The sequence below is a fragment of the Petromyzon marinus genome, chromosome 36 (assembly GCF_048934315.1).
Source record: "Petromyzon marinus isolate PM22_M1 ecotype Great Lakes invasive population chromosome 36, UKy_Petmar_22M1.pri1.0, whole genome shotgun sequence".
In the NCBI taxonomy this organism is placed as follows: domain Eukaryota; kingdom Metazoa; phylum Chordata; class Hyperoartia; order Petromyzontiformes; family Petromyzontidae; genus Petromyzon; species Petromyzon marinus.
Genome location: NC_133702.1, coordinates 4725869 through 4753803, shown reverse-complemented (window position 1 = coordinate 4753803; position 27935 = coordinate 4725869). Strand labels below are relative to the sequence as shown.

At 46.1% G+C, this 27935-nt stretch overlaps 1 protein-coding gene across 2 annotated transcripts; it reads left to right on the top strand.

The window, feature by feature from the left end:
• Positions 1–27935, top strand: TMF1 (TATA element modulatory factor 1). Of its 2 annotated transcripts, none has more exons than XM_032966654.2 (19): positions 1–324; positions 3250–3314; positions 3989–4209; positions 7279–8864; positions 10945–11048; positions 11898–12024; positions 14854–14959; positions 15370–15512; positions 16507–16673; positions 17439–17595; positions 18678–18770; positions 20073–20229; positions 21333–21525; positions 22044–22113; positions 22378–22470; positions 23151–23273; positions 24119–24253; positions 24790–24915; positions 25847–27935. In XM_032966654.2, exons 3-19 carry the CDS (start codon positions 4065–4067, stop codon positions 25988–25990), a joined length of 3669 nt encoding a protein of 1222 aa, XP_032822545.2. In that variant the 5' UTR covers positions 1–324; positions 3250–3314; positions 3989–4064; the 3' UTR covers positions 25991–27935. The 2 variants fall into 2 exon arrangements, with proteins under 2 accessions (XP_032822545.2, XP_032822544.2); XM_032966653.2 differs by having other exon boundaries at positions 3985–4209.

The following is a 27935-nucleotide window of genomic DNA, read 5'->3' as shown; positions in this document are numbered from 1 at the left end:
CATCAACAAATTACGTCATCGCCCAAGCAGAGCGAGGCGACGTGGACGCGCTGCCTTGGGAGGAGGAGGAGGGTGGTGGTGTTGTTGGAAGTGGAAGGAGTCTCTCGTGGGGCCACGGGCGTCCACGACCCCCCATTCGAACTCGCCCCCCCAAGGGGTCGATCGTTGCCGGTTACTTTTTGAACGGAGGCCGCCCGCCGCCGCCGTCCCAGCGGCGACTCCTCCACGTTCTTCGCTCATATCCACTCGCAAAACATGGACGCCTCGTCTCGCCTCCACGACAGCGACGGTCGCGGCGCGGTGAAGCCGCGGAAGGAGCTCGCGGTGAGCAGCGGGGCTCCTCGGTGTCGGTGGTTGTGGTGGTGGTGGTGGCGGTGGTGTAGGAGCGGTTAGCGCGCTGCGCTACGACCCCCCCCACCACCCAAGTTCGAGTCGTGCTCACGGCCACCGACACCAAATGATTAGCGATTATCAGAAGCGGTCCGTGGGTCCTCCTCCTTGGTTGACTCGGCCTCGAATGAGTAGCTGGTGCGGTGTGTAGTAAAACGTCGCCACTGGGGAGACAAAGGCGGCCGGGCGTGCTGCTGGTCACCCACCCCCTCGTGCGCCTTGCTGGCCTTTATAGGTGCTGCTCGCTATCAGCACTCGCCCCTACAGTCTGTGAAGGTTGTATGGGGGATCTTTGGTGTTGGTGGTTGTTGTGGCTTACTGGTGGATCACCCGTGTTGGTGCGATTCGTGACTTAACGATTTAACTCTTTTTTTTATAATCTTGCCAGGTTAAGACCTTGCTGAGCTATATATAGCTCTTTTCTTCAGAAGCGACTTCACCACAAATGGTAGCTCAACCAAGTGGCTTATGCGGAAATTTATAGAAGCAGTTAAACACTCTCTTAAAAACGCGTGATGTTGATTCTAAATGTGGATGGTAATACCGGAGGACCCGGACACAAATCCACGCGACCACGGAGAGAGAGAGACACGCAAACTCCAAATATACAGCAGGCATCAGGATCGAAGACACGACCCCCTGTATACCAGGCGAGGTAGTTAACATCTCATAGCCACCGTGATGATGAGAGACAGGCAAACTTCAAATATACAACAGCAGGCGTCAAGGTCGAGATCAAACCCACGACCTCCTGTATACCAGGCGAGGTAGTTAACATCTAGCCACCGCAGAGCCCCAGCAACGCATGGTGCATGCAATGAAACAGCATTGATGCAATGAACATCGTGCGGCACTGATCACCCCCCCCCCCCCTGTTGATGTAATTCACACTGCTGATGTAACTAGCGCAGTATTGTTCGCCCGTGTCGATGTAATCGATGCAGTGTTGAGCCACTCTTGTTGATACGCCCAGTGCCGTCAGACTTCGAAACCTACGCATGGTCTGAGCCTGCATAGTTCCTGGATCGGCAACCACCAAATGCCAACGTTGACCCAACGTTTGTGTATTTACTGGGCCGGCACAGCTTGTGTGGAGGAGGGTCGCACCTCGGCGTTTGTGTGTGCGTGGCAGATGGGAATTGCAGGGCAAGTCTACAGAATAAAGAACAACTCGTTCTCTGCCTTGCATCGTGGGCGCTCAGCTTGATTGTGTGTTCTTGGGCTACCAGCTGCGAGTTGGAGGCCTTGGTTAATGGGGGGAAAAAGGAATCAAAAATCACGATTGGAGTGACGCATTCCGATTATCCCATAAGAGTACCAAGACCAACGACTACTGCAGCCTAACTGTGTATGTGCTTTATAATAAATACCGTACAGCTTAACTGTAGCTAATGCAGATGACATGCAACAACTCTGGCTTAACTGTTGCAGCATACAACTTGCGCTAGGGCAAGTACAGTGTAGGGTTTAAACGCAGCATGCGTAGCAGTCACGGCAACGTGCTGGCTACATGCACACCGCCAAGCCTCGGGTTAGTTTGAGCAGCAACTACAACCCTTACGGCAACTACAGGTTAAGCATGTGCGGCCCCTGAATCGTGACCCTGCTGGATGAGGATCTCTCCAAGATGTTGGGGGTTAATTGCCAATACTTGGTCACGCCGCCGGTCAGTGTTGGGTTGGTGAAGATCGGATTATAAACGTGGGAGTTGTGTCGTACAGGACAGCATTTTTCTTACTCTTTGGGTTTTTTCTTAGGTAAAAAATAAATGAAACAACTAAATTAAATCACGACGTTTCGGAGGCAACGGAGGTGGAAACCGTCACAGCATTTTTCTTCTGGCAACTACTTTAGCACCGAAGCATAACATTTGTTATACACATTGGCCGTCTATCCAAACACCATTTCAGGCTCGGACCTGCTTAGCATTCTAGGACAGGACGTAGGGTTCAGGGGCATTTCGGATCAATTGGGCATCGGTTAAAATAAAGCAACACAGTTTCTGGCTTCTAGGTTACGTGGTGGAGAACGAGTGCAGAATTACAGTATTCTGTTGCGATCACTAATATCACTCCCAGAAAACCTAGTGTCAATCCAATGACTCGCCTAGATTTTTCTATTTTCCCAGGATTGTCAGTCATTTTTAAGTATATATATATTTTTTTCTAATTAATAGCGCTAAGCAATTTTGGTGGAAAGCCGGTGACGCAAAGTGTAGGCACGTGCAGTTTCTGTTGAAAAAGCATCTTTGTTGATTGGGTTGCATGTTCCTTTTATAACACCTTCATCAACGATATTAAGATATCTCGAATAACACCTACAATATATGCAAATTGCATCACTGTACCATATTAACTTCCGCCATTTAGACTTCCTGCACTCAACATAATCTACAGCGCCATTCTAAACCCTGGAATTTAACCTGGACGTACTTTACACTATTTCAATTGTCAGGTATGGAAGATCCGTACAAGCAGGAAAATATATTTACTCCCAAAACCTGACTTATTAATCCTTTTATGTATTTAAGATGTTAAATGTCATGTGTAAGGTTATGCAAGTAGCATGTGTGGCAAAGACACTGTCATGCCAGGTCTCTTCGAGCCAGGGCCACATTCAGGGGTTAACACCACCACCTTACAACTATGACGTATCTTGTTGCCTTCCGTGAGGAAGGAGTCACTTAGCTTCAGCCACTCTCACCCCGGACTTGCGAGAGCAGTGTTTGGCAAGCATTCATCACCTGATCAACTGGAACTCGCACAGACGTGTACTTATTTGCTGTCCAAGCCCTTGAGAAGTTGTCTTCATCTGACCCTAATCAATTGCTCTTTTTCTCCCACTCTTCTCTCCCATCAGTGAGCACCTGTAGGCAGGATCTGACTGACGCAGCATGCAGGGGCTGACCTTGCAGCAATAAAAAGGTAGGAACTACTACGTCCTTACAGGAAGATGCAGCTTGAAAACAAATGATCTCTTATCGTTTAGCACACACTGTGGCTGTGTGTCCTGGAATATCTACCATGAGTTTATTCAAATAAATGACTGAAATAATGGCCAGTGATGTCACTGACATCACTTCTACACATTTTTATACTTAAATGCAAATTCGTATCCTATTGATGAACACATTTACAGCGTTTTTGCCAATACACTTCTAACAAGGGTCTCTCCTTTTGCTGAAGGGGGTTATTGGACGATTCCTAACCACGCTGGTCAGTGCAGATTGGTCAAATCAAGGAGCCTAGACATTAAAGCATAGTACAGTGCGATAATATATTTTGCTGTACTACACTGTTGACAATGTAGCTCCACATAATTGATGTGCTTGGCCATAATTTAACATTCATTTTCTCATTAACTAAGCTTGAAATTGACTTCATATAGACAGGGACACACAGCCCTATATACGGTATTTGTCTGAAAGTTAAGAACTGTTTGTTTTTTGGATGTTGTCTTTTAAATTCCAACCTCTGCTTCACCAACTCTATTTACACAGCATGCCATGAACATTATCGTGCACAGCACTGTTTGTGAACCATGTCAATTTGATGTTTACTTGTCTCTACTCCATTTGATGTGCGTTCCTGAAAGGCAGCCCCTGTGGTTCTGGGTCTCGTCAGAGCACCTCAACCCGGAATCTAGACAAGACATCCTCCTCCTTGCAACCAACCATGAGCTGGTTCAACACGTCACACCTGTCCAGCTTTGCCAAGCAGGCGCTCTCCACGGCGCAGAAATCCATCGACCGCGTGCTCGACATCAAGGAGGACGGACTCTCGTGGGACGGCGGCATCGCTCCCAACCTCATGCTGGACGGTGAGCACAGGGGGCACACGCACATGCGCGGTGGTCGGGTCTAATGACGGAGTGGCAGCCACGGATTAGAATGTGCTCGCTAGATGGGTGATGTTGGACACATCTGCAAGTTGCAGGGTGGGTCCTAGATTTGAAGCTTTCGTGACTGCAAGGATCCATACTCTTTGTTTTTTTACCTACGTAAAGTCACGTAGGTAAAAAATATTTTTTACCTACGTGACTTTACCGAATAGAACCAAAGAGTAGGGTGGGTCCTGTTCACCGCGGAATCTCTGAATGCGCAAGCGGTTCGGCGTAAAATTTATTTCGAGGCAGAGCACCATTGTTTTAAAGACATTATACTCACCGCAGAGAACCGTAGCGATACGACCGCACTCTGTGATAGCTGACGCCAAACTATGCCACACGCCCCCCTTCCGCATGACCTTGTGGGAGCCTCGGTACGTCTTCCGACCTGAAGACTTACCGATGAAGTTATTTTATTTTAGTACATGTACGTCATCGGAATGGGAAAGGTTTTTAAGTTGCCATCAATGGTCATCCTAAATCCGTTGCCGTTGGCAAATGCCCGCAACTATTGCCCTAAACATGACCCGTTACATCATGCTTTCTCGTGTAGAGATCCTGAGCCAGTCGCCTACATTTAATATATTTGATAAGGACCAGTGTTTCCCTACGTCATCTCCTAACTGCATTCCAATGAAGCGATTGGCATTGTCTCATGAGATGCATACATTTCCATTAGGAGCTGCCGTAGAAAGTGGACTGCCATTGCATGTTGGAGAACAGCCACTGAAAGTGATCCCTTCTGTTACCTCTTACCCCACTAGATGTTACATCTCACTTGCCCCACTACAGAGGTGCTTGTCGCACTTGTTTGAGACCAGAAATATCTATTCCTCAGAACTGAAATTATCCCTAATTGTAGGAAAAAAACAAGGATAGATAATGCGTTTTTGTATAGTCATGCGTTCGCCATCTGAGACGATAAACTAGAACTGTTTAATCATGGGTCGGGGTCCTGACTCGAATCCGTTTTCTCAGTGGTGCTGATGCAGTGTTAGCCCTCGGGGCACCCACTCTGCTGTAGACTGCCATCAAGTGGTACTTTCTATATTAATCCCAGAGAGATAATGGAAGTTGAGCTCTGACCAGGATGTGAAATATGTTTCCTAATGTGAGACAGGTGTTCTGTCACAATGTCACCAAGCCAGCTGACATGAACATAATATTCAATAAATATGTTGTAAAAATGTGGATGTGTCTATAATTGGCACACGTGGAGCACTTACGATTCTGTGATGATGTAAGATGTTGCCTATTGCTCAGCTGAACTTACAGACTGGGTAGCAGACTTGTGGTGTGATGTTTTTGGCATAGTTGATCGGTCAGTCGAATGCATTTAGTTAAGGGACTGGTTCATTAAGTGGGTCAGGTAATAGGCTCAGACCAATCAGGTTTTACCTAAACGCAACACTTTTTAATTTTTTTGATGTAATGTAATTTCTTGATTCTCCAGATTTTAAGATGTACTTTCCCCCCCCCATGTATTTTAAAGCAGGAGTTGGGGGTGCTGCATCTAATAATCTGGTTCGTGTATATGTGGGTCTAGATATGAATAACTTCATTGACACCAGGCCTCAAGTTTGAGATACGTCTTACTCTCCGGAGAGTCTTATAATCTGGAGAATATTATAAATGTGATCAGAGTATTGCCATGTCCATAAGCTAGTCGTGAGAGAGGGGAGAGGGTGGATATAATTTTAGGGGAGGTATTTTACACCTCTGCTTAACTTTCATCCTTTATTATTTAACCACAACCTGGATCCTTAAGTGGAGAAAAAGATAATGTTCAAATCGTTAATTTGGCTTAAATCCTGGAAAGTATGCACTGCACCCATAGCATAACTAAGATGAGCATGTGCAGTTTAAAGCCTGAGAAGCTTTGCATCATTTTTATTTCTTCTCTACATGCCTGAAAATTGAATAGCAAAACAAACTCATCAGATTTCTCATGAACACTGCCTTACAACAGAAAAATAGAGTGCTGTCAATTTGTGTTGATAACATTTTTTGCAGTTAATATTGTTCAAGTGCAAAGGTACACTGACTTGCTGGCAACGTGATGCAATGGTTCTCATGGCGAAAATGTTAATAATAGTGATCACAAAGAAATAACGAGCATCGTTTCCAATCTTATGGTGTCATGTGAACATCTATTAACTCCACATGCTTTCTATGGATTAAATGCACTGATTTATATTGTCATCGTGCTTTGTAGAGGCAAATATATAAATGATTAATCGTCTTATGCACCATTGACATGAATTTTAAGATACACAGTTTATCTAATATGAAAGCACCAAAAGTATTTACTTAAAAATTAATAACTGCAATGCACAATCGTTTCAAAGTGATATGTGTATTTATAATTAACACTTATTATATTGTGACTTCAGTGACTGATGTACATTCTAATGATAATTACAATTTAAAAAATTATTGTTTTATAATTTGTGCCCCCTTTGCATAATGACCCGGAGATTGATTGGCTTTATTCATATGGCAAGTTCATCCACATGTTCTCAATCGTTATAAGTCTCATGTTAAAGCTTAATATCATCTGTAAACATAATAATTTCCTTTCTGTATCGAGTGGCACAAAAGCCGATAGAACATGTGCAAAGCCCACTACTGGTTAAGTATTAAAGCATGGGCTGTTTTGTATGATTGTATGCCTGCGACTGTGGTCACGAATCCAAAACCATCGACCACATTCTAAACACCCTTTCTTCACTCCGTTAAAGGAGATCCACTCTGCTTCTGAACAAAAAATTTAGTGGATAACAAATGTAAAATTACATCTTTAATCTGCTGTTATTAATCCATACGAAAGAATAAGTATGTATGTTTGTTGAACTTCTCTCGCACCGTACGTAGCTAACCGTGCTATAATCGGAGGTGCAGGGGGAGAACAACAAACTTAACACAAAAACAGTTCTAAAGAAATTAGTTTTCAATCTAGATTAATGATGATTGTGATTTTTTTCCCGTCACTTTTCTGGACAGGTCCGGGGAGCGTGATTGGGTCCGGGGGTGAGGCATGGGGCAGCTCCTCCGAGTGGGGCACGGCACCGCACTCGGAGGAAGCCGACGACCTCTCCCCAGCCATCACCACGCCCGTGTCGCGCACCCTGAACGAAGACACGGACAGCTTCTTCAGCGCATTTCTCACGGGAGAGCAGGACACGTCCTCACCCAGGCCTGGCGGCAACAGAGTAAAGGAGAAGGATGGGACGCCCAGGGCTGATGATAAGAAGTCGGAAGAGCCGAAAGCGGTGCAGAGAGGGATGCAGCTCGGGAGGAAACTTGGCAGCAAGGTGCACAAGTCTGCATCCAGCGAGCCAAGCCTGCAGCCAGTGTCAGGACCGGACACTGCATCCCAGGCGAGTTCCTTGGAACGGAAGCCATCCACAGAATCGCCTGGTGAGGCAGACAGCGGCCTGCTGAGTGATGAACGCACGGATGGCTCAGAGAGCAAGAACTTTGGAGATTTACAGAGCTCGTGGCAGATGCCCGACACGGACGTGAGCGTCAGTGAGCAACGAGGAGAAGAAGACGAGGATGATACACAGCAGCAAAGTGACGAGTTGGATGGTAAAGTAGAAGGCACGGACAGCTCGTCGATAAGCATGGTTCTAGCAGCTGCTGCGGAAGAATCAACGGAGATTGTAGACGAGTGCTCCTACAATACTGGTGCCACGGCTGAGGAGACATCGGGCGTGAAGGCACCGCTGATGGATGGTGGCAGCGAGGACCGGCAGAGCAAGACTCCGTCTCCTCCGGCAGGGCCTCTTTCTTCCGGAACGTCGAGTACGAGCGACATCGAGGTGCTGGACCATGAGAGCGTGAAGAGCGAAAATTCGGCGAGCTCACGTGCTGACCACAAGGCCGCGCTCGCCCCGCTCGTTCAGGTGCAGTCCTTCCTGCCGGCACCTGGTGACGATGACCAGCGCTTGTACGAGAGTGGCAGCTCCTCCACCGACGGCTTCGAGAGGATCGACTCGGTGAGCGTGCGCTCGCTGGATAGCCGCAGCATCAGCGAGGTCAACTCGGACGACGAGGTCGGAGGTTCTCGCTTCGCACAGGCCCAGCCAGCCTCCTACGACCATCAGCAGCAGGAGCGGCCGCAGCACGAGGAGCAGCGATCCGCCGCGGCAGATTGTGACCGTGTGCCATTTGAAGGCTGCGTGCCTACTGACGAGGATATTGTGCCGGCTGAAGGCAAGTCCAGTGAGGACACCTTGGAAGTGTCTGGCTTCAGCCAGCACGACGTGGACAGTGTGGAGGAGATGGAGCGGAGTACCACACCGGTGTATGAGGAGCAGGCGGTCGCTTCAGACACGCAGGCCCTTGGCGAAACTCTGGACCCCACCGCACCAAAACTAGAGGGCGAGGAGGCCGGCATGGTGATGTCCGACGTGCGGTTGGATTGCGACACGGCTGGTGCTGCCCACGATGCCGCTGCAGCTACCCTCGCGGAGGAGGCGGCGGCGGCACCTCAGGAGCAGGCGCAGGTTGTCACGCAGAACAAGCGGACGCCCAGAGGGCTGGAACACCTTTCCCTCGGATATGAAAAAATGGAACTTCAAAAGGTTGGTAATTTACCTTTCAGTTTGGCCGTGTGTGTGCCTGTGCTCAATTCACCCGGAATGTGCCCCATCTCGTCCAACATCTGAAGCGATGCAGGCTTGAATTAAAGGTCATCAGAGGGGCAGTGGGCTTATGCAGTGGGCAGTAGATTGAAGCGTATCAAAATCCGTAGTTATAATCTTCCACATCTACGCATTCCACCTTCGCCAACCCACACTGACTAGCGTGGTTTAGTGTGGTCAAATAACTTTTATGACCAGCATGGTGTGGGGGGAGGCTCTCATCTAGCAGTGGATTGACAAACGGATTTACACGAATGTGGTGTTTGGCTATGGCGAGGCAGCTCAAACCCAAAACAAAACCCAAGTTGATCTCAACTGGCTTGGGTTTTAGTGGCAATAGAATTAAATCTTAATGGCAACGCTTATTGAGATTTATAAAAAATACACTGCACGAGTAGTTCCTCGATTTCCTCTTCAATTGCTGCAATTACCAGTGTTGTTTCTCTGGTCGACGAGTGTCATTTATAGACAAGGTATTTTATGTAAATACACTTGGCTTACTTTTAAGTGGCAAAAAACTGGTTCAGCTTGTTTTGGATTACAGGTCACATAACTCCTATTTGCGTAATGCAGAAGGTTCTTGAAATAATGAGGGTGCATATAATGAGATTTTTTTGGGGAAGGACCCCTGTAAATTATAAAATATTGGGATGAAGTGAAAATCGCGATCCCAAAGGTCAAATTAGGTCAACATGGGTCCCACAGACTTTCGTCACACTGACAGAGAATTACGAACAACCAATAGGCTTCCACAGCAGTAGACTTACATGGGTGCAATAGACTTGTATAGAATACATAGGTTAACATTGAATCCATAAACTGACAAAGGACCCAAAGACTCAATATTACCATAAGGTTGTACTTGACCAATTGGCTAACTTGGGGGAACCCATAAACATTATTCGACGAATAGACTTAGATCTTACATCTGCAATACAATTTGAATATTTACCATCGACGGCATAAGGCACATAGGCTTATGTCAGTCACAAAAACCCAAGATCCTTTGTGCACGTACAGTTATTTGTCATTTCACTGCTGGATGCAGATCATGACGGTTTTTTTTACACCATGCTTTACCACACCGGTCAGTGGTGAAGGCAGGAAGTGTATTGATGCTCGGAGCATCAACGTACAATATAACGACGTTGTCTGCACTGCGCTCTGCTGCTCATCACGTACACCTGTAGCAGGCTATCGCAACGCATTTGTGCTGTCTATGCTTAGCTTCTGAGATGAATGATGAGATTGAGCATATTTTCGTTTATGTATGCAGGTTGAGCATCGTTCACACCTTACATAGCCAACCGTGCTAAGCTAATCGGAGGTGCGGATGTGGTCCTATGTTGTCCATAGACTTCAGCACCATATGTTTGGGTTAAATATATTGATTCATATTCTTACTCTTTGGTTCTATTGGGTAAAGTCACGTAGGTAAAAAATAAAATAACAAAAATCACGACGTTTCGCCCACAACACAAACGGCAGTCTCGTCCCTTCACCTGATGAAGGCCGCTTGTGTTGTGGCCGAAACGTCGTGATTTTTGTTATTTTATTTTTTACCTACGTGACTTTACCCAATAGAACCAAAAGAGTATGGATCCTTGCAGTCACGAAAGCTTTAAATCTAGAATTCATATTCTTGGTTCTTTCGGTAAAGTCACGTAGAAGGGAAATAATAAAACATTCAAATTAAATTCTCACGACGTTTCGGCCACAACGCAAGCCGTCCTCTGGTGGAGAAACAGAGCTGTCGGACGCTGTCTTTCCGACAGCTCTGTTTCTTCACCTGAGGACGGCTGCTTGCGTTGTGGCCGAAAAGTTGAGAATTTTATTTTATTATGTTTTCGTTTTATTATTTTATTATTTCCCTTCTACGTGACTTTACGGAGAAAACCAAGAATATGGTTTAACTCTATTTATCGTGTCACTGATAGTGACATGTTACAGGAGTGGTCAGCAGCACAAGGCGGTGATTAAATCTTTAGCAGCAAGAGCTGTTCTTCCTTTTCGTTTGCAGATCATCGACGAGTTGACGCAGAAGCTGGAGCAGCGGGAGGGTCAACTGCTTACCGTTAGCAAAGAGAGGGCGGTGCTGGAAGAGGCGCAGGATAACCTCCAGGAGTGAGTACAGGGTCACAGAACGCCTTTGCATAATACAGAGAGTCCTTCAAATAAGGAGGGTGGATATGATGATATATTTTTTTTTGGGACGGACCTCTGAAAACCAAAAAAAGACTGGGAAGAAATGAAAATTGCAATCCCAAAGGTCAAATTGAACGTCGAGTGAAACGATGCTGACTTGTTATTACCCGCGTCTCCACACCACGTGCGTGGCGCACTCAGTTTAGCACTGTGTTGCAACTGCTGTAGCAGTTACTTATTTATCGAGCAGTTACTGTACAGGTGTGCGTTACACAACTGGCTTGTGGGATTTTCAATTGTTTTGGTGTGTTTATTTACTTCCAATGAATAGATTTTTTATATGTTTAGACGATAAAAAAGCGATATAATTGAAGTAAATTGAGTAAAGTGAAGATAACGGATGAACTTGTATATTGAGGACACTATTAAGCTGAAAGCCATCTTATGAAGGCATTAAAATTGAATGTAAAAAACCCCCAATTTTTCATTTATGTGTCTGTGGCATTTGCATTAAGTCCTAAATGACTCAAGCATGTCTGGATGGATTTTTTTGCTTCATGTAGTTCCCTAACCACAGCTGATTTCATTGCATTGGTTGTCGTATATCTCAGCCTCGGTGCATCAGTGCTCTTGGTCATGCCATTTGCTGTCACGCTGTCAATTCCACCGTTGATGACCCCTCAACGCAGTTCACGTGAAACCCTCTCGGCACGGAGAACGTCGTCGAAGCCGCTGCTGGTTTAATTGCACTGGTCTCTAGAGCATCGCCCCGGCCATGTCAGTCACTCTCAACGACTTTGCCCGACGCGTCTCCTCTGCGTTGCCCAGCGAGCTGACCCGACTGCGGGACGAGAGCAGCACAGTGGTGTCGCTGCGCGAGGAGTTCACGCAGCGGATCGCCGACGCCGAGAGGAAGGCTCAGGCGGCCTGCAAGGAGAGGGACGCCACCAAGAAGGTGTGGCTTCCACAACCATACTGAACGCACGCTCGCTCGCTCGCTCGTTCGCTCGCTCGTTCGCTCGCACCACTATCCCGCAGTTCACTTATTCACCGCAGCGAATAATCTGCGCCCTGGGCACTTTGCACATTCATAAATGTGAATTATGCGTCATATACAGTGAGGGAAAAAGTATTTGATCCCCTGCTGATTTTGTACGTTTGCCCACTGACAAAGAAATGATAAGTCTATAATTTTAATGGTAGATTTCTTTGAACAGTGAGAGACAGAATAACAACAAAAAAATCCAGAAAAACGCACGTCAAAAATGTTATAAATTGATCTGCATTTTAATGAGGGAAATAAGTATTTGACCCCTCTGCAAAACATGACTTAGTACTTGGTGGCAAAACCCTTGTTGGCAATCACAGAGGTCAAACGTTTCTTGTAGTTGGCCACCAGGTTTGCACACATCTCAGGAGGGATTTTGTCCCACTCTTTGCAGATCTTCTCCAAGTCATTAAGGTTTCGAGGCTGACGTTTGGCAACTCGAGCCTTCAGCTCCCTCCATAGATTTTCTATGGGATTAAGGTCTGGAGACTGGCTAGGCCACTCCAGGACCTTAATGTGCTTCTTCTTGAGTCACTCCTTTGTTTCCTTGGCCGTGTGTTTTGGGTCATTGTCATGCTGGAATACCCATCCACGACCCATTTTCAATGCCCTGGCCGAGGGAAGGAGGTTCTCACCCAAGATTTGACGGTACATGGCCCCGTCCATCGTCCCTTTGTTGCGGTGAAGTTGTCCTGTCCCCTTAGCAGAAAAACACCCCCAAAGCATAATGTTTCCACCTCCATGTTTGACGGTGGGGATGGTGTTCTTGGAGTCATAGGCACCATTCCTCCTCCTCCAAACACGGTGAGTTGAGTTGATGCCAAAGAGCTCCATTTTGGTCTCATCTGACCACAACACTTTCACCCAATTGTCCTCTGAATCATTCAGATGTTCATTGGCAAACTTCAGACGGGCATGTATATGTGCTTTCTTGAGCAGGGGGACCTTACGGGCGCTGCAGGATTTCAGTCCTTCACGGCGTAGTGTGTTACCAATTGTTTTCTTGGTGACTATGGTCCCAGCTGCCTTGAGCTCATTGACAAAATCCTCCCGTGTAGTTCTGGGCTGATTCCTCACCGTTCTCATGATCATTGCAACTCCACGAGGTGAGATCTTGCATGGAGCCCCAGGCTGAGGGAGATTGACAGTTCTTTTGTGTTTCTTCCATTTGCAAATAATCGCACCAACTGTTGTCACCTTATAGGAATACGTTTTACCCTTTTAACTGGCACAAAACTGACACCTTTATTAAAGGCATCATGTTTGCAATAACCACAACACAAGCAGTCAAAATGCAAACAAAAAAGACAACTCTGATAATAATATGCATGATGCCTTGAATAAAGGTGTCAGTTTTTGTGCCAGTTAAAAGGGTAAAACCTATTCCTATATCTTGTTACTGGCAAAGGAGGTCTCATAATGTAAATGCTCACCCCGAGCCCTCAATACTCTGATAGTGCGCTGTTGTTGAGTTTTACGCCTTTTGGCATCTTCTGGTCCAACATCAATGGAGACTAGGCTCTAAGAAAAGCCGTCTCGGGTGTGGACCAATCAAATTCAAGGACAGTGCATATTATTATCAGAGTTGTCTTTTTTGTTTTCATTTTGACTGCTTGTGTTGTGGTTATTGCTAACATGATGCCTTGAATAAAGGTGTCAGTTTTTGTGCCAGTTAAAAGGGTAAAACCTATTCCTATATCTTGTTACTGGCAAAGGAGGTCTCATAATGTTGTCACCTTCTCACCAAGCTGCTTGGCAATGGTATTGTAGCCCATTCCAGCCTTGTGTAGGTCTACAATCTTGTCCCTGACATCCTTGGAGAGCTCTTTGGTCTTGGTCATGGTGGAGAGCTTGGAATCAGATTGATTGATTGCTTCTGTGGACAGGTGTCTTTTATACAGGTAACAAGCTGAGATTAGGAGCACTCCCTTTAAGAGTGCTCCTAATCTCAGCTCGTTACCTGTATAAAAGATACCTGAGAGCCAGACATCTTTCTGATTGAGAAGGGGTCAAATACATATTTCCCTCATTAAAATGCAAATCAATTCCTAACATTTTTGACATGCGTTTTTATGGATTTTTTTGTTGTTATTCTGTCTCTCACTGTTCAAATAAACCTACCATTAAAATTATAGACTGATAATTTCTTTGTCAGTGGGCAAACGTACAAAATCAGCAGGGGATCAAATACTTTTTTCCCTCACTGTATGAATTTTATGTGTAACATTTTTCACGGAGATCTTGCCACGCAGCTTTAGTTCACGTAGTCCAAAGTTGCAGTTTGTTATGCAAACCCCATAAGTTTGCATTCAAGAGTGTACACAATTGATTTAAATTACTTATCAGTTGAAGGTAATATTTACACCTTGAAAGTTCATCTTACTCAATGTACTATAAATTTTGCAGACTATATTACTCGGACCAAAAACTGAATATGGAGAACTGCCCTCTACCTTAGCTTTGCTCTTCAACTATAGAAGAGGTGCAGGTATAGTTAGTAATTTTGCCGTCATGTAACAATTTCTCAATTATAAATCATCAATAAAAAAATATATTATTTTTCTCACCATACATGCATGAAGTCACGTATTATGTTACTATTTGTACGCAATGGGTTAATCCACTGTAGCCACTAGAGGACCTACATTCACCAAATATTTTGAAGAAATATTGAATCAAATTGTGATTTTGAATAACAGACGATCACGTTCCCCGATGTGTTGTTGTGCGCGGTAGGAACTGAAGCTGGTCAAGCAGGATCTGGCCACGCGCTTGAACTCCAATGAGACTGCAGAGCTACTGAGACAGAAGGACGAGCAGGTTAAGGGCCTTCTGGAGGAAGGTGAGCAGTAGGTAAACTGTATGGGAAACATAACCGTTGAAAAAAATGTCGCCCCATATTGTCCTCTTAATTATCTACATAAAAGATGTACTTGTCATGTAAATACTACATATATTAATTCTGTGGGGCTACGTTGTCAGCTGAGGGCAGTGCAGCAAATGCATTGTTGTACTGTACTATGCTTCAACATCTATGCTCCCTGCCTTTACTAACGCACACTAACTGGTGGTGAAGTATGGTCAAATAACGCCCACGACCCACACAGTGTGGGGAGGCTCTAATGCAGCAGTGGATTGACGAACGGTCTGCCCTTGCACACACATACAAACAATTCCAGAGTGAGCATACCACCGGTGACTGCCTCGAGAATCGCAAAACCCATGGGTGTCTCCGGGCATGATTCCTCGCAGGCGAGAAGCTCTCCAAGCAGCAGCTGCAGACCTCCACCATCATCAAGAAGCTGCGCGCCAAGGAGAAGGAGAACGAGGGGCTGCTGTCCAAGCACAGCAGACGCACCCGCGAGCTGGAGGGGGATCTGCAGCAACTACAGCAGGCAAGCGTCTCCCGCTGCCGCCACGCGCGCGTGCCCTGTAGTGGTAGCGGTAAAGGCAGACGCAGCTCGTAACGCACACGGAGGTGGCCGAGTGGCTCGGATCAGGAGCGAGCGGCTCGCGGTCAGAAGTTGACGAGTTAAAATCCTGATTGGGGGGGGGTGGTTGAACTCAGCCCATCGTCCCTACGGGGTCGACAATATGAATACCCACCTTGTGGGGAAGTCAATTGTAGTTGTCCTATGGGAAGACTGGCCCCCACCATAGGAAAGTGGAATTTACACAACTGGTTCAGGGCTGTAAACAGGAGATGAGCACCACCTCTGCTCATTTGAGCAGGAAATCGTTGACTTTTTAAACTTAATTTGGCTTGTCATGTGATAGGTGGAAAAGTGATGTCCCCTAAGTGTGTGTACTTAGACGTCTTGAAGGGATGTTGAAGATGAGCGCTGTTTGTTTTGTTGGGTTGCACCTTGAAGCTGTCCTGGTTTGTGGCCTAAGCTGTGGTTGAAGATGATGCCAAGTGGCCACTGCTGTGGTTGGCCTGCAGCTTGCTATGTAGATGTCAAATTACCTTCCTTTAGTCAGTTGGGACCTTAACTACATTCATTACCTCTTTTGCATGGAAAACTTCAGATTTGTGATTATATTGGAAGTGTTTTATATCTACATATAATTTTTTTGAAATTCAAAAACCTCAGATTTGGGAAATGACACTGGCCAATCCTTTAAATATCCAATTCTTAAACACCCACTTTGCAATTGTGAAACGGTGGTAAATCGACAGAGAAATCGTCAAGCGCGTGTACAAATTTAACCGGCGATTATACAAATGAACCGATGAACACTCCTATTCATCTGCCTGATTTTGCTGAAAACGAAACTTTGCGTGGCTCTGGCCGATGTTTCCGACGGCTCAATGGATCGCCGTGGTGCCGCCACCCAACGTGTGCGTTGAGCGCCGCGTTGGCGTTGTCCCTGCGTGGGGGCCCGCAGGTGCTGGACGGCAAGGAGGAGGTGGAGAAACAGCACAGGGACAACATCAGGAAGCTGAACGCGGTGGTGGAGCGGCAGGAAAAGGAGACGGCGCGCCTGCAGGCCGAGCTGCTCGCGCTGCAGGAGAACAACCGCACGCTCCAGGCTGCATACGACAACGCCTACAAGTGGGGGACACGCGGCCTGCGGCACTAACGTGGCTCGCTCACGGCTCGAACGTGACTCGCTCGCCCCTCGAAATGGGTTCACTCGCTCCGCTAAATTATTTTTACGCTCGGCTCCGTGTCCGAGAATGTGCACGCGTTAACAAATTGGCCAAAAGCATCTTCGCGAATGGATTATGGTATCGCTTTCCGAGGTACGTTTATCTTCGGAATTATTTGATCAGCGGTGTGGAAGCCGCTTCCAGCAGTGCATTTACCATTGTTGATGATAACCATTGTCTTTTTGGATCTGGTTTGTGTAGTAAATTTGAACGGTTTTCAATAGGAAAACTCACCAACACAACTTGAGACTACAAGGTTTGATTCAAATTGGGGTTTTATCTTCTGAATGAAGAAAGTGGGACGTATTTTGATATGCATTTGTATATCAATGTCAACATGAGAACAGGGCTATGTTAGCAGAGGAGAGTGCAGAAAAATGGACTGTTGTGCTGTATTGTCCACCACGCTGGTCACCGTGGGGACATTATGTCAAATAACCTCCAATGACCCACACGACATGGAGAGGTCATTCGCAAGCGGTGGTTTGACACAAAGGCCATGAACGTACACGTCCATGGGTACATTGTGCAGAGGCACCATGTGTTGGCACTAAGCGTGCGCTGAGCACAATACGATTCGACGATCCTTCACGAAAATCGTGCTGCCCTGTTATCTTTCGAAGCGTTGGCCAAGTCCGAGTCTTTATTTTTTGTATCCACGCCGTAGGGAGCTGACAGAGCTGCACCGCGCCAATGCGTCTCGCGAAAGCGAAGCCCAGGAGGCCGTGCTCAGCCGCGAGGTGCAGGCGCATGAGCAAATGCGCCTCGCCCTGGAGCAGCAGCAGGAGGAGGCCATCCAGCAACACGAGGCACTGTCCATGCAGGCAAGGGCACCTATCAGGGCACCGTGGCGGTGATCGTGGCTGTGGTTACTATGAACCTGTCGGATATAGCAAAAAGGGGGCTTATAGTACGAGATCTTTTTTATTTAGACGGCACTGAGCCAGACATGCAAGTTCATTTGAAACTTGAACTGCTTTTTGTGTTTAGTTTGTTGTCCTTCCGCATGGTTGGCTACGTGCGAAAGAAGTTCAACATACATGCATGTGATGTCATAGCCACATTGTAATTGCTACAGCTAATACATGCATTAAATAATAACATGCATTGTGGAGATGAGCGCACCCCCGAGCTTAAATTAGTTTGTGAAGACTGATTCACAGTAACTGCACGCTGAGTATAGAATTCATGTTTAATATTGAGAACATTTAGCTCAGAGGAAGATTACACCCACAACACTAAGACGCTCTTGTATATACAAACCTAAGGCATATGCTGCCCAGCACATGTTTGAAGCTTACTTAATAAGAAAATATCAAAATACAACCATTATAGCTCTAGTGATATCACTAACATCACTCACCGTTTATGAAATGACATCATAGTACATTACAGCAACACAGTTAACTGATTTTCTCTGTTTACCTTCAAATTTATGTCAGACAACCCGGGGCACATAGGCTAGGTATTAAAGGTGTAACGGTTAATACGTTCCTCATTTAATATCGATCTTTAAGCTCATGATACATGGATAGAATTGCATTTCTACGAATCATGTTTCCCCGAGTAATCCTCTAATATGCAATGTATGTAATGGGGTCACAAGCGGCCACTAGTGACTGCTACATTCACCGCAGTAGTATAAAAGAATTGGATCTTGAATATAATTGGACACTGAATCACGACATATCATTTGATTTTCCGTGGGTGGGGCATAGTTATTACGCTTCTGGGAGGTACATGTTTACATGACAAGAGATGCCTTTTGTCCTTTAACAAAGTAGTCTTGACCAGCATATCTTGATCAGCATAGGTGTCTCACGATCGTAATCCTCAGTGCACTTTCACTGAACTCCACTGGTTGCCGGTTTTAATGCAACGCCTGTGGTTCCTGTGTCATATGCAGGTGACGGACTTGAGACTGGCCCTGCAGAGAGCAGAACAACAGCAGGCGAGGAAAGAAGACTACTTCAGACAGGAGCTCAGCGAGATGCAGCAGGTGAGCACTAACCTGAGGAAGGGGAAAAACCGGTCGGGCAGATCTTGGAAAGCAGTTGGCAGCAAATAGCACTTCTTGCTCGTTAAATTTAAGTGATGAATAAACGTGCAAAGCTGTATGCGAAATGGATCTGCGCAAGTGTTGACATGGCTTTTTTCCCCAAAGCCGAGGCTTCTGCACAAAGGGCCATGTTGTTCGAGCAAGACCGTGGGGAGTTGTAAGGGAGTGATCCACTCTTGCCGCAGGATCACTTGAGTATCAATGTTTGCCTCGGCTTTCTCATTGCTGGACACTAGCTGTGTACTTTTCATTGTTCATCTTAGTGGGTCACCTGCTCTTGTGTGATTTGTTAAGGCCACCAAAGGTCAAGTTAATGCTTGGGTTTATATAAATGGCCATAAGCCGTTCATGCAGCATGAGTTCTATACAAACGTAAGCAAATTTATGTATAAAATGAATAAGAGTCTCAGTTCGATTTGCAGCCCCTAATTCAAAGAAAGAGTCATGGGTATTTTTTACGAATATTATGAATAATAATTCATATATCTGATGAGCCTCACTGAGTCTCTTTTGGAATGTTTGTTCAACTCCCATGGATTTTCTCAAGGCACTCTATAAAGCTCTGCATAAATAGGTCATTGACCCACTGTTGTTGCCCTGTTGACATCTCCTGGCCATGTCACAGCCTCGTGCTTTTAGAAGTTTGATAAATCTATATACACCACCAACCTTAGCCTCCAAAGTGGTGGATAATTATAGGCCTTAACCACCACATCTGGCAGTTTGTAAACAGTTGGGGTTTTTTTGCAAATCACAGCCCTGAAGGCTTTTCTATGTGAAGGCCTGTCCACGCCATGCAGGTTATGGGGATAATTTGAACATTCTGCACCATAGTGGCCAGTGGAGGTTCTGAAGGCAGAGAGCATCTACATGGGATTGTAGAAGTATAGTCCAACAATAGAATATTCTGGTTGTGTATGGTGGCCACCAATCCAAGCACCATTATCTCAATTCTGCTTAGCTTCTGAGATTTGATGATATCAGGCTCATTCCGGACCGTGATTTGATCATAGGTAATTCTACACTTAGGTGAATAATTTAAATGCTCACTTTCATCAACTCGTTTTCACCATTCCAGCCATCTCACGTGTGCAATGAGTTGAACGTGAACAACCAACCTTGCATCGAAGGCTTTGCTTTGCTTGGCCGCATGATTTGAAAACCCAGGTACGATTTATAAACCCTTGTTGTTTGTAAAAAAAAAAAACCCGTGTGTTATTGTCAACCTGCTTGTGCGCACAGAGGCTGCAGGAGGCGGAGGGCCGGAATCAGGAGCTGAGCCACGGCGTCTCGACCGCCACGCGCCCGCTTCTGCGGCAGATCGAGAATCTGCAGGGCACGCTGAGCGCGCAGTCAGCCTCCTGGGAAAAGCTGGAGAGGAGCTTGTCTGACCGATTGGGTGAGCTTCTTGCCCCAAGGCACCAGGCCACACATCGGTTTCGTCAGTGCCAGTGCGTTACCCCATGTCACCCCTGTGCCTTGTGTCTTCCAGCCGTGCTTGCGTTATTGTTTAGCTTAAATGTTAAGTCTTCTTTCACACTGATTTCGAATGCTTATCACACAGTCTGTAATGCACAGCTGGGGTTCATATCTGCAGAGTAGAGTTGTTCGTTTTTATTGGTTTGCTTTTTTATAGGTAACAGATTTAATTTTAGTTTGGATATACCTGGCTGGAAAGGTAGTGGTGGAGCACCTGATTTGGCTTAATATGCAGAGAATTATGAAAAATAGAATAAACAATGTATTAGTTCATCAGCCTGTTAGCTTGCCAGACTTGTTTAATATCCTCAGATCAGGATAGACATCCTTTGCTGACCTGGCTGACCTCAAGGTTACTCTCACATATCCTGGATCCATCATTTCACCAATGACTCTCCTGCTACTGTCAGTGAGACTTGAGATGAGGCCAAACGCATAGCACATTGTTGATTAACTCAATTGACCCCAGCTGTTCAAGCGAATTGACTCAATTGATTTAACGAAACCAATTCTGGGTTGGTCTTGACATTCTGGGACTGATGAACAGAAGTTTGTTTACGACTGCATAGGTTGATTGTGCTGTGTAGCTCTGCAATGTGTTTTCTGTGTTGTACTGTGCATTGGCATGCTGTCCAGCGTTTTACTCTACGTGTTGGAAGTTTCAGTTCTTTTGGAACTTCTCCCAGCACGTGGGGCGAAACATTGGACTTGCAGAACAACGTGCGGCACTTCCTGAAATCACATTTTAGATGAGGTCATACACGCCGCGCGATCTATGCTCACCTCCACCCTCATCGCGGGGTGCCGCCTATTGGGGAGTCACATGGTGTGGGGGATTGCGTCATCGCATTGTAGCACAATGTCATGGCATAGCATAGCATGACGTCATTGCTCTTTGGGCAGGACTTTTTAACTTGTCTGTTGAACATGTCTGCTGATCTCAGACACGAGCCTGCTGTCGTTATTCATTGAATCTAGAACACCACCTTCTCCTGCGCATGCATTGTGTGTGTCTGGGTGTAGCCGAGTCTCAGATGCAGCAGGCGATGGCCGTGCAGCGCGAGCGCGCCGCCCAGGAGTCGCTCATGCAGCAGAGCGCGCAGCTGTCGGCGCTGGAGTCGCAGAGCGCGATCCTCCGGCAGGAGCGCGGCCGCCTCCATGGGCAGCTGGACATGGAGAAGCAGCGGCAACATGAGTTGCAGGAGCAGCAGTCGAGGTGCAGCCGGAGCTCCGGAGCCCCCCACACACAGCCCATGCTTGCATCCATGCAAGTCAAATATATTTGTGTCCCAAGAGGTGGCCCGGCTGGCTCAGCGGTCAAAGCTTAGCTGTTGGCTCTGCTGAAATCCTGGGTTTAAATCAAAGCAAGCCAGCTGTGAGTAAACTGGGTTTGAAAGTGAATGGATACTTCATATCGTGAAATAATACACAGTTGGCATTAAATTGGGGAAAAATAAAACATGTAAAATAGCAAAACTTGTTAAAAATATTTGTCACAAATCACAGACAAGTAAGCTGAATTCACAAGTGAGCTGTCCTTAGGCACATTGTTTGCAGCAAGGTAATGTGTGGGTGATTATCTACTTACTCATCTGCCCACCATAGAAGACAACACCGAATGAGAGAAGCTCTACACCGGCAGTGGCATGAGCACCATGTGTGGATAAGTACCTTTGTATAAAGTGAAAAGTGAAGCGGCAAGCAATGCTGGTCTCTTCTGTATTGCTATTGCAGAAGCTTGGTGGAACTGGAGATGCTGCGGGAAGAGCACCTGAAGACCTTGGAGGAAGCCAGAAAAGACAAGGTACTAGACTTGTGTGCATCACATAGAATGCCACAATTGCTGATGGCTCCCTAGTCTTTTCTCTGTTACGAATTGGGCTCCATTGTCATACTAACATGAACAGAGATCCTTGCACCAGTAACATGTCCTGCACATTTACGCACGTGTTCTCATGGCAGGCGTTTTTTAATACTGTGCAGTGCTGGTCTTGTGTATTTTTTGCACTGTTATTAAACAGAGGGCCTGTGACCAGATCACCGTGAATGCTTAACACTGAACCCACAGACGCTGTTGCTGAGCCAGCTGGAGGTGGAGCGAGCGAAGGTGGACGCGGAAAAGAAGAGGGCGCTGATCGCTCAGGAAGCCCTCAAGGAGAAGGTGCGTCTGAAACCACCATGCTCCCTGGCAATATGAAAGGAAGGCACAATGGAGAAAACAAATGACTTGTATGTGTGTATGTTGAACCTCTTTCACACCATACGTAGCCAACCATGCTAATCGGAGATGTGATTGTAGAATTGTACCTAGGCTGTGTTTCAGGCTGTCTGAAAGAAGTTGCTTTCATAACTGATAATAATAATACAGACTCTCTAATAATGGTCAGATGTGCTACCATAGTGTGCACTCGAGTGATGTCACGCCGATGAACAAATAACAGTGACTTAGCAGTGCTGGTACTATTATTTCTCATGGAAACCCAATGGCTGTGACCACTAGTCAAAGCATTATCCTCCTGTGTGCAGACATGGCTTAGCAGAAGACGCAAACTTAAGCACAGGGAGATGTTCTATTCTTTTGTTGCCGAATCATCATTGATCCAGGTTTTTAAATCTGCTCTTAGAAATAAAGAAACAAGAAGTGTAATTTCACCTCTGCCATTGTACCTGACTGGGCCAAGCAGTGAGCACAGCCAGCATGATTCCAGGAAACGCAGTTTTGGTACATATCTACAAAATAGGAACTTGTGTTTTAGCTTGCATTTTTTTTTCCAACGTTTGGAATCACTGTTACGAGTCTGATTTGACCCACGTGTCTGCTATTGTGTGTCATGAGTGCAGGACCGAAGAGGGTCCCGGGCACAGTCTCTTGAAGGGATTTCGGTTGTGTTAAGTCACTCAAGCTCCAGCTCAGTCGGCCTCAACGAGAGTGTCAGTGGACCGTCGACCAGTGCTGTAACACAGGTTCGTTTGGCACTTGCCGAAGACCATACGAGTGTGTGCGTGTGGATTAAAATATTTCAATTTAAAATCGTGGGGAGCGGCAGTGTAGTGGTTAGCGCCACTGCGCTACGAACCTGGCGTCCCGAGTTTGATTCCCGCTCACAGCCAACACCAGTGACAATCTGAATCGGTCCTGGGCTTCACCTAGGTCGACTCGGCCTCAAAAGAGTACCTGGTGTGGTGTGTAAAATCATCGCCACTTTGGAGACAACGTCATTCGGGTATGGTGCTGGCTACCCACCCCCTTGTGTATCGTGCCTGCCTCCAAAGATGGAGGAGGAAAGTAATCTTGAAGAGTGAAAGACATTGTGGGAGGCCTTCAACCAGCAGTGGGATGTTAAAAACTAACAGATAGAAATATCTGGTGTCTATGTGCAAACATTAAATAAGTAGTTTATCACTGTAGGCTTTCGCGACCAATATCATTCATAATAAAGGTTTTTTTGGGTTAGATCGCGTAAATATAACCTGCCACCAACCACCCAACATTATTGTAATGATTGTAAATGTTGTGAATTTGCTCTCCAACACACCGGTGTGCTGCACTCGTAACGAATTGGCATGTTCTGTTTACGTGACAAACCTTACTAGTTGGCTGTGTCGGGTGGTGGTGGGTTTAACGACACATATGTACGTGCTCTAACCCAAAAAAACCTTTTATAGATTAAATAAGTACATTGCCAGACACAGCATAAACCTTGTGCACCATGGCATATATCTGTATACATCTGACTAATTAAATTCACTGGTCCCACTGTATTCGCACGTAACGATGCGCACATGCGGACCTGCCTCTGTCAACGCAGGAGGAATCGATCGAGCAGGCGCTGATGGGTCCTGGAAACGTGTACGAAGCGCTGCGACTGAACGCCGGCTCCAGCGTCATCGAGAGCCTGCAGTCGCAACTCAAGCAGCGCGAAGGGGAGATCGCACAGCTCCAGGTAAAGGCTTGTGCCCTGGCCAGACCATCAGCTGGGAAACAGCTCAATCAGTTGCACGTTGGCCAAGATACACGCGCAGATTGCATGCTGATATCATGACCATCGACGAACGTACTTTGTAAGAGCGCCCGCCGCACTGCATTTTATATGTATCTATGTTGAACATCTGTGACACCGTGTACATAGCCAACCATCATAATTGGAGGTGTGGGGAAGGACACCAAACTTAAACACAAAAAGCAGTTCTGAAGAAGTGAGTTTTCAATCTATATTTGAAAGTGCATAGCCTCTAGTGGCTTACTAATGACGGAAGGAAGAGCTTTCGAGACGGCCGCAGAAGCGAGCATATGAAAGCGCACGATGCGGTGACCGTCTTTGTTCGATGGCTATCGAAAAGCCGTTGCGAGGATGACCGGAGTTTGCGTGATGGTTTATGCTACTTGTGCGAGATCAGCAAGGTATTGTGGCTGCTGCAGCACTGTACCCCCCCCCCCGCCACCTCGTTGAGAGACGAAGTGTGCGTGTCGTGCTGCCAGACGGAGATCGGCAAGCTGGAGCGCACGCGCATGCTAATGACGGAGGAGCTCGTGAAGCTGAGCACGCAGAATGAGGAGCTGCAGGAAAGCGCGGAAGAGGTGCCCAAGCTCAAGGGTCAGCTGAAGGTGAGCCCCGTCGGTCAGCATCGTCGTCGCCACCCCCGGTTTTATTTCCCTGCAGTGCGCACACGTGTACGCGCAACCGTGTATCCTGCAGCTGAAGGGGCCACTCGTGTAAGCCAGGAGAGAGCGGAACCTTTTCTTTACTTAGGGCCAACCAGGATTTTAAAATACATTTGACGGGCCACATTAACAAGATACCTGATGGGCCACGTTAAGAACAACACAAGTGACTGAGCGCTTGAAAATTAGAAGAAATGTTTTTTTTGCAGGTCAATATTCCCCCCTCTATCTCGCAGCATATCTTGCACGATGAAAAAGGGCCATTGCCCGAAACGTCACTTATTCTTTATTTTTCGTTTTAAGGCAGTGACATTTACAAGGTGATGCTCATTTGTGCGTTTTTAACTTCTGGGGTGACACGCCGAGTAGAAGATTACGAGCGGCTTCAAAACCAATGTACCGTTAATTTGGCTTTCTACTCATAATGTAATGATTCACCCCTGCCCTCGCCTCTACACTAGAGTCGAAATTTCATTGAGGAATCCATTTTTCTGGTCACGTTTGTACACTTTTGTTCTCGACATTGGATGAAACGTATCGGTAAGCATACCCTCCGCATACAATTCCAATAATAATAATTTCTTATATGCACGATTTATTGCATGTGTCATGAATGTAAGAGTCGATTTTACCATCGTGGAGCCGAGTTTAACCTGGATCATTTTTTTCATAGAATTTTATTGGCTGACCTAATGGCCATCATATAGTGCTACATGTGACCACATGGTCACACTCGGTTATTTTGGGTTCATCTAGATCGATCGTACATGCCTACTCCATACATTTCACTATTAATCGGTATCACTTCTGTGAGTGAGTGAGCAGATAGAAAAATTGTCTTCTGGCTTGTTTTGTCGCTCGTGCGCATGCTCAGGACCTGGAGCAGCGGTACAACACGATGCTGCAGATGTATGGGGAGAAGGCGGAGGAGGCCGAAGAGCTTCGTCTGGACCTGCAGGACATCAAGAACATGTACAAGGCTCAGATTGAGGAGCTGCTACGACAGAGGCCCTCGTAGTGCAGGACAAATCCTGCTGCCGCACACTGGGACATGTCAGCCTCCTCAACTCTGCCTGCCCTTACTCCCCATCCCATGGTGCCTCTTTCTTGGGTGGCCGTGGGATGAAGATGTCCAAAAATACATTTTTGGAACATCACCCAAGAGTGACGCGAAACTATACTAATTATTTTTTGCGGTTATCAAAGTGACCGCTAACCAGTTATGGATCGTACCATGTTTAGTTTGCCATTTTAAGTCCAGCCTTCCTCGATAATCCAGATCATTTTTTCGTCAAATTCCTTCCCAATTAATGATTTTTTGTTAATGCTGCAGATAGTATGTTGTCAGTACATCACCACCAGCCCTACTATTGTCGCATCTCCTAGTCACAGCTGAATGTATTATCCCAATACGAAGCTGTGGCTCAAGATCCCCGTCTGGAGGTGGTTTGCTGGGAGTTCAGTCCTGGCATGCAGTGTGATGTCTGCTTTCTCATCGCCATTGATGCCAGATGCCTCTACAAACAGCACGAGTGAACATTTACTCTGCGGCGCGCTAATGCTCGTAGATCCATTGAAATTTAAGATCACAGCATTTCTTCGAAACTCTGAAGCACCCCCCCCCCCCCCCCAGAGGCATCTGTTGTAATGTTCTGTCATTAACCCATCATGCAGGCCTGGATTAGGAACTGTATATTCCATTGTTTGAACACAAGTACAAGAAGGCGGGTGCTGTGTGTGAGAAACGCTTTTCCCACAATCGCATTCCGTTTGCGGCAGGGCACAGTATTTTTTTCCCACCAGCGTTCACAGTTTAAGGGAGCTTATGCCAAGAGTCTCCCTTGGTGTGAAATCTGTGGTGTCACTCACGTCATCGCAAGAAGCCGCAGACCTATTTACATCCGATCGCTGTGGTACAGTCATTCAGTGTTCCAGCAGGCAGCATCTTCAGCTGTGGCTGAAGCCAGATTTTTGGAAGCCTTTTCACTCTTTTACATCATTTTCACAAAGCGGTAGGTGATGTGCTCTATTATCACGTCTGCACAGACACTTTTGTTTGTTGTTCTGCTGGCACGTCCCATCGTTTGTATGTGACCAGATATGTTTTTGTTGCTGTCATGGTGATATAGATTTATTATTGATGCATTAAAGCGTTAGGTATTTTAATTAGCCCCCCCCCCCTCCTCGTAAATGCTAAGCTGGTGAATGGGTTATGTTTTTAACTGTCATTGCACTTTTACGGAGAAGTTGATCTTTTCAAAAGAGATCACGATGGCGCGTTTAATTCTATATCAAGGTTTCACCGAGTGTTTCGCACGTCGAGTGTGGAACTCGAGCATAGCGTCTGCCATGTATTAGGGTGTTTGGCCATGCCATGGCTGTAATATTCTAGACTATTCTGCGGTGCATCCAGTACAAGTGGAAATTTTGGAGTGCCAAGGTCTTTTGTGGTCGTTTGGCATTAAAATGCATTTCTCGATCCACGATTTTACGTTTGACTTCAGAAGTGACTGTGTGTACGGTACTGTACATAAGAGGGTGTATGTATGTGTATATATAAAATCTTGTTAACATTTACAGTTGCATGTCGTGGTTAATTTGCCATATTAATAAACAAGGTCTCCCGTCCAATCCTGACAATATATACAGTATCTAAACAAGTTATTTTGTGGAAAATGTTCTTAAATTAGCATAGTCGATAGCTAAATACACGTGCACACACACTTGTGAATTACGTGAGCTACATTTGACCTTAGCACTCCACAAAGCCCATTTAAGATGGAGGGCCCTGGGGTTAGACTTTGTTGATTCAAACTTAACATAGCCTTGATTTAGCACGATATACACTCGATATTAAACATGTATGCAATTAGTTGAAGGATACGGTATATGAAAAGAAACTCACGGATGACAACGTTGGTTATTTATGGGGATAAGCAGTTGAATAAAAGTCTTCAACTTGT